Source organism: Procambarus clarkii, unplaced genomic scaffold (genome assembly GCF_040958095.1).
Source record: "Procambarus clarkii isolate CNS0578487 unplaced genomic scaffold, FALCON_Pclarkii_2.0 HiC_scaffold_125, whole genome shotgun sequence".
Taxonomy (NCBI): Eukaryota; Metazoa; Arthropoda; class Malacostraca; order Decapoda; family Cambaridae; genus Procambarus; species Procambarus clarkii.
The window spans coordinates 1932844-1939621 of NW_027189158.1; the positions used below are offsets into that span (position 1 = coordinate 1932844).

Genomic DNA, 6778 nt, shown 5'->3' on the forward strand with positions numbered 1-6778 from the left:
TTGTTGAACACTTCTGTTCAGTGGTAATGGTCTTCCAAGGTCTTACAAGGTGGGGTGTTGACCGTTGGGGGTTTGACCGTGGGTGTTGACCGTTGGGGGTTGACCAATGGGGGTTGACAGTGGGTGTTTACCAACTATATATGCTATATGGACTGACAGTGTTGCTACCACATGTCGCACTCTTAATTTGTTTTGTTCACTTGTTAGATTACATTACTTGCATTTCCCCACTTGTTATCTTACAGTGGAGGCGTCTAGTTTCTGTGCCTGGGCACTAGTTACCTGAGTGCGTAACACTATTTGGAAGAATTCACACACACACAGTGGGTACTGGGGTGGGCCTACCTCCAAATGGCCCTTGTTTATATACACACGACGGACTTATTTTGTGTATAATTTGTTCACTTGTTGTTAAAATATGTTATCTTAATTTTTGTATAATAGACACACGTTTTGCATAGAGAGCTTAGCACTATGGGCATTGATTTCTTGATGTTTCAATAGCGAGGGATGTGATTTATTGACGACTTGGCAACTATTGCCTAAGGCCTGCTGGCACTACGAGGGCAGACATTGACTACACACGAGTTTCACTTATTTTTCCTTGAACACAAACGGTCGGATGGTAATCACTATGATATGCTTTTTAATATGTTGTGACACACTTTAAAAGTTATGTGACTGTGTTTAGTTCCTGTATTACTGAAATTTCCCTAGATATATATTGTTTTCTGCGGAGCTCGCATAGTGTGGCCCTTCCCCCTCTCACACCCAGAACGACACCATTTGGAGGAGGAGGAACGACAATCAAAACAAAAGTTACTCTAATTGAATTTAAACAATTACGTTAACACACACGTGTCTCAACGACACTTAAATGGCATCAATAACTCGTAAATCAATTAATTACATCAACTTGAAAGTCAAGCATTCGGTGAGTAATTCCCAATTAATTACTGAATACAACAGCCTATTAATTCAGACGAGTATTGACAAAGCCTACTGTCTCTCAACTGACAGTTCACTTCCGGTCTTACGACAAGATTACCTTAACGAGGGTAGACTACTGTACCACACACAATGTTCCAATACTCCGTGTAAACAACAACATCAACATCTGGTGAATTCACTAAGTGGCGATTACTAATTCTCTTTAATTAGCTACGAGTGCTTAATCACTCTGTCCGCAGACAGAGCTGATCAGTCCAACGAATTACAACAGCTTAATTACAGCGCAATTGACTCCGATCATAACAGACCGTCAACCCCTTACGTTAATCACTCAATTAACGACAGCTCGTTAAATCGTTAACACTACGTTAGTCTTCACTTGACAATTCCTCCACTGCGTGAACTTCACTGTGACTGTTGCCTATACACGTCCCTACGTTAATCACAACAATGTTCAACGAACAAGTGACCTCGTTAAGTAAATCGTGACCCCCGGTGACGTTAACTGACTTTAATTCTCACGGAATCCTTCACAGTACACAACGCCTTCCACCAAGGTCAAACTTGTCTACGGTTTACACACACAGTACAACACAGTACATCACAGTACAACACAGTACATCCTTGCCACTCACGGCAAAACTTGTAAATGACTTCCCCCAGTAAATTATCCACCAATAATTCACACTTTACCACAACACAACAGTAAAATATATAACCAAGGGAAATCTCCCTGTTACCACTTTTCACTGCTGAAAAAGGGAATCAAATTACAGCGAATACATACACGGCACATAGAAAAAAATATAGAAGTAAATAACTCACTTTACTCTACCTCTGAATGTGTCACTAGGTGTCTTCACACACGTCATAAATCACAGTTGGGCCCAATCCTCAACTTGATGACAAACAGGGTAGACTCACACGTCTCCAATTCCCATTCACCTCCCCAGGTGGTCCCAGGGACAAAAGCCAGACGGAACACTGGGGGCGAACCCAGCTTCAGAGTTTTATTACCCAAACGGAAACAGTGTACTTACATCAATCATGTGGGGCCCCGCTCTTTCACTCACACATACACGTCAATCACACTCCCACTGCTGCTGCTGGATGATGACGTAGGCGTCCTCACTTCCTACACGTGGTCAGGTGGAGCACAGGGTCCTAGACCACGGGGTTAGCTCTACACACACAGAGACCAGGATGGCGCAGACACACCGGCTTAGGCAAGCCAGGGTGCGCACAACAGCAGGAATGCGGTACCACGCCCCTTCCACTTGACACGGTACCCCAGGATACGATGGTACACGGTGTTACACGGTACACGAGACAGGCCAGGATGGCGCAGACACACCGGCTTAGGCAAGCCAGGGTGCGCACAACAGCAGGAATGCGGTACCACGCCCCTTCCACTTGACACGGTACCCCAGGATACGATGGTACACGGTGTTACACGGTACACGAGACCCGAGAGAGTCCTTCACTGTTCCTCAGAATTATAACATTTAAGGTTTCTCTCATAACACTGAAACCTTTTCTAGCACGTCTCACAGCAGTATCTTCAAGCACAGATACGATCGACGGCGGATGTCGCTTTTGTAGCCCGATAATAAACTACGCCTCACTCAGTCCAGTTCCTCTAAGATGGCGTCCCACAATTACGCGGCTAGATGACAAGTTCTCATGGCTTGATACAAGCCCCTTTCCGATTACCGGATTCTTACCCACGGCACACGGAAAGATAGCAAGATGTAGGCGTGACTTTATTAACGTTGCAGGCGGTATTTCCCGATTCTTGGCCTAGCACGGGAAATGTCCTGTCCTCGGGCAGCAACGTCCTAGGTAAGAATGTCTTTCCCGCCAATATCATGCCTGGGGTACCATGCAGTACCCCTCAGCGTCTTGGCCAATCACGGTTCAGCATTTCTGAGGCCCCAGAGCCTCAGCCAATGGCATACCTGCCCCATGACGCTACCCCCTCTCTCACGAGGTGGACACGTGATAGGGGGGGGGTGGTCTACGGCCGTTAACCCCCCATACCTCCCTCTCTACACTTGACTTGTACAAAAATTTCCCTGAAATCAACTCCCTCCTGTAATTTCCTTCACAGACCTGATACAGCGATCAGAATGACATCAATGGCTAGCAATTGTCATGGGCTGTCCAACGACACCCAACACGACTGTGGAAAAGTTATATCCAGAAAGTTGAATCACGGTGCACATCACTGGTGCACTATGCAATTTCGTACTTAATTCAGTGCACGAGAGAGCAGGGAAAATATGTCCCCTGACATCAACCTCCCACTAAGGGTTTATTTCACTGGAAGCAAAATACACCCCACCATTTTACCAGCTCGATGGTGCACTGTGCACGAGCTGTCACACACACCTTGACAGCTCACTTCCGGCTGGGTAGTGGTGGGTGGAGACTCCGTTTTCTATGCGTCGTCGCCCTGAGAGACTTGGGGTGACTCCTCCGATTCGTTCTGGGTAGTGTTACCTGACTTAGGCGCAGAGTGGTGCTCGGCTCCAGGGCCAGGCTCTAGCCGGCTCGACGCCTCGAAGCTAGGCTGAACCCCAAGCTCTGCAGCTCCGGCTTCAGTCTGTGTCATATCGGACACACTAGCAACACCCTGGGATGGACTACCCGGAGAGGCTCTATCTTCACTCTCCTCCGACCTTGATGACGCATCATCGCGTTCCTCATGGCGTTTTAACATGTTAACATGGTACTTCTTATTGACCCCCCTTACGCATACGACGTACGTCAATGAGTGACTGCACTCAGTGATGGTGAAGGGTCCCTTCCACTGTAGCAGGAGCTTGTTCCTGCTTGTAGGGAGGAGTAGGAGTACTTTATCTCCCACCTTAAACTTCCTCTCCCTGGCCTTCTGGTTGTACCTGCTCTTCTGGTACTCTTTAGCCTTTGGCGAGTTCCTCCCTGGCCAACTTACACGTCTCTTCTAGACGGTTCCTCAAATCTATGACTTACTCATACGTCGTCTTGGTTTCTGGGGTACAGTCTTCCTCCTCCCATAGGTTCTTCAACACATGCAGCGGTCCCTTTACTGTGCGACCATACAGGAGCTCGAACGGTGAGAACCGGGTACTTGCCTGGGGTACTTCCCTGTAGGCAAACAATACCGGGTTAATGTACCTTGGCCACTCCTTGGGTTGCTCTATGCACATCTTCCTGAGCATTCTCTTTAGGGTACCATTAAACCGTTCCACCAACCCATTTCCCATAGCATGATAAGGTGTGGTGAATGATGACTGCAACATGAGTAGCCTAGCTACTTCCGCCATCATCTCACTAGTGAACTGTGCCCCCCTGTCGCTGTGTATCTTCTCCGGTATACCTAAGCGACTGAAGAATCCAACCAATGCTTCCGCCACTGTGACGGTCTCGATATTCTTCAAAGGTGCCGCCTCTGGATACCGAGTAGCATGATCTACCATGGTCAGGATATATCTACTGCCGTCTGATGCCCTCGGCTCAATCGGGCCAATTATATCTACACTGACCATCTTAAATGGTTGATCAATGATGGGGAAAAGCTTCAGCTTCCCTGGCTGCACCTTACCTCTGTCAGCGGTGCGTTGACAGGCGTCACATGACCGAGTGTACCGCTGTACGTCCCCAGTCATCCCTGGCCAATAGAACGATGACTGAATTCGTTCACTGGTCTTAGCATGTCCCATGTGACCCCCCATTACTCCCTCATGACCGAGAGTAAACACAGCTAGGCGATGCTCTTTGGGGACCAGTAATTGTTCCCAAGTGTCCTGGGATGTTTCCACCCTGCGCACTAGCTTACCCTTAACCTCCAAGTACTTATACTTGCGCTTATTCATGGTGAAGACCCTACCCTCTGTGGCATGCTCTCTCATCTTCCTGAGTGTGGGGTCTTTCCTTTGGGCTTCCTGGAATTCTTTAGCGCTTACTCCTTTCAAAGAATGTAGTTTCAGCGGCTTGACCACTTTGGTGGGTTGCGCACTCATTGCGCGTGTGGTCACCGCGGCTACTAAAACCTTGTTCCCCCTGGGAGCAGCAGTGACACCCTCAGTCACCAGGGGTCTTCCCCCTCTCCTCTTATCTACCTCTGAGGCGGTGACCCTTGCCCACCCCCGGGGTTGGCGGGACCTGGCTGGATCAGCTGATCGAGCCCCCACCCACCTCCTTGAGTTTCTTCCCGTTTTCTGTTGGCGGAAAGGAGCAGACTTTCCCCGTTTTCCTTGCGCCTGCTGCCTCTGTTCCTTAGCCGGGGATGCAGCCATGGCTTGGCTACCAGCTGACTGGCACGTGACGTCACCTCCAGCTGGTGTGAGTCCCGTTCTCTGTGAGTCACTTCCACAGGACCGACTCTTACTATTTGACACTCCAGGGGCGTTTCCCAACAACAACCCGTATACAGCGTTCTTGCATTTCACCGCTCGTATTTTACCTTTGACATATGGTGTGTCAACAGTCAGGGATACCTCGATCATATCTATCTGTGTACCATCAGGGTATCTTACATGAATGGTTCTGCCTGTCTCGTTCCCACGCTCGACAAGGCTCTCTCGGACCATATGAGTAGTAGCTCCCCTGTCTCGAAAGACCTTGGTCCATTTACCATTAACTAAACCTTTTGCAGTCTCCAGGGTGTGCTCCAGAGGATCACCTCCCTCGTGGGCACCCAGACCAGCAATTTGTGCGTGTGTTCCCCCCTTTTCTGCACGCTTGCTCTTCTTACACTGTGCTGCCTTGTGACCTGGCTGGCCGCAAATAAAACAGCGGGGTCCACTGACCTTGTGTGGCTTATGGCTTACTCTAGACTTACTCTCTTTAGGCCTAGCCCCGCTCCCTGAGGCTTGGTCACGACGTCGGTTCTCAGATGAACCTCCCTGTCTAGGTCTGTGTGCCTCAGCCCACCTGTCGGCACATTCTGCCATAGCCTCATTAGAGACTATCTCATTCTCCTTGAGTTTAGCACGGAGCGCAGATTCCACTGCCTCCAAGAACAGTTCCCTAGTCATCAGCTCAAACAACGTGTTGTCTTCCGGAACGACGGCGTTGTTCAACTCAAGATAGCGCTTGAGGCTCGACTGCAGCCTCTGCAACATGGCCCGGTACGTTTCCCCTTGACGTACTCTAATCTGACGGAATGCCCTCATCATTCCATCGGCCGAAATGCCATAGCCTTTCATTAAGGCTCGCTTCAGGGCATCATAATCGTTGCACATGGGAGTTCCCAAACCCTGGTATATACTTAATGCCCTTCCCTTCAACAATGAAGCTAGCGCTTGGGCCCAAGTTGACCTACTCCACTTCCCTTCCGTTGCTCTGCGTTCGAAGCGGTCAATGTATGCATCCATTGAATACACTTGCTCATCGAAAGCTATAAGATTAGGCATTTTTATCTTAACAACTGGCCCCTCTGGGCCGGGCTCTGTGGGTTGGGTTTGGCTTCCCTTCTCAGCTGTGGCTTGCACCTTTGCAATCTACAACCGGTTCTCTCTCTCCTGATGGGTATTCCACATTTCCATCACAAACTTAGACATCCCATCTGCTGAGAGACCCATTAACCTAGCTTGTTCTCGCAGCATGTCTAAAGTGAATCCCGCCTGGGGTTGTACAGTCCCCATTCTGGCCGGCGATTCCTGCATCAACCTACCTGCTGATGCAACTCTACCTTCCACGAAAGTTTCTATTGGAATTCTTTGGTGAGGGCGCGACCTCCCACTAAGATCCTGAGGCGTACTACTTCTATCACCTCCTACCACGTCCACTACACGAAAGTCGGCTAGGGGATTTTCCTCATCCCCTAAATCACTTCCCGGCG

The 6778-nt window shown here is 49.2% G+C and overlaps 1 protein-coding gene across 1 annotated transcript; it reads right to left on the bottom strand.

Moving 5' to 3' along the window:
- Positions 1–3941: 3941 nt before the first annotated feature.
- On the bottom strand, positions 3942–6350 carry LOC138360874 (uncharacterized). The gene has a single exon (XM_069320387.1). The coding sequence runs from the start codon at positions 6348–6350 to the stop codon at positions 3942–3944; it is 2409 nt and encodes an 802-aa protein (XP_069176488.1).
- Between the last annotated feature and the right edge of the window lie 428 nt (positions 6351–6778).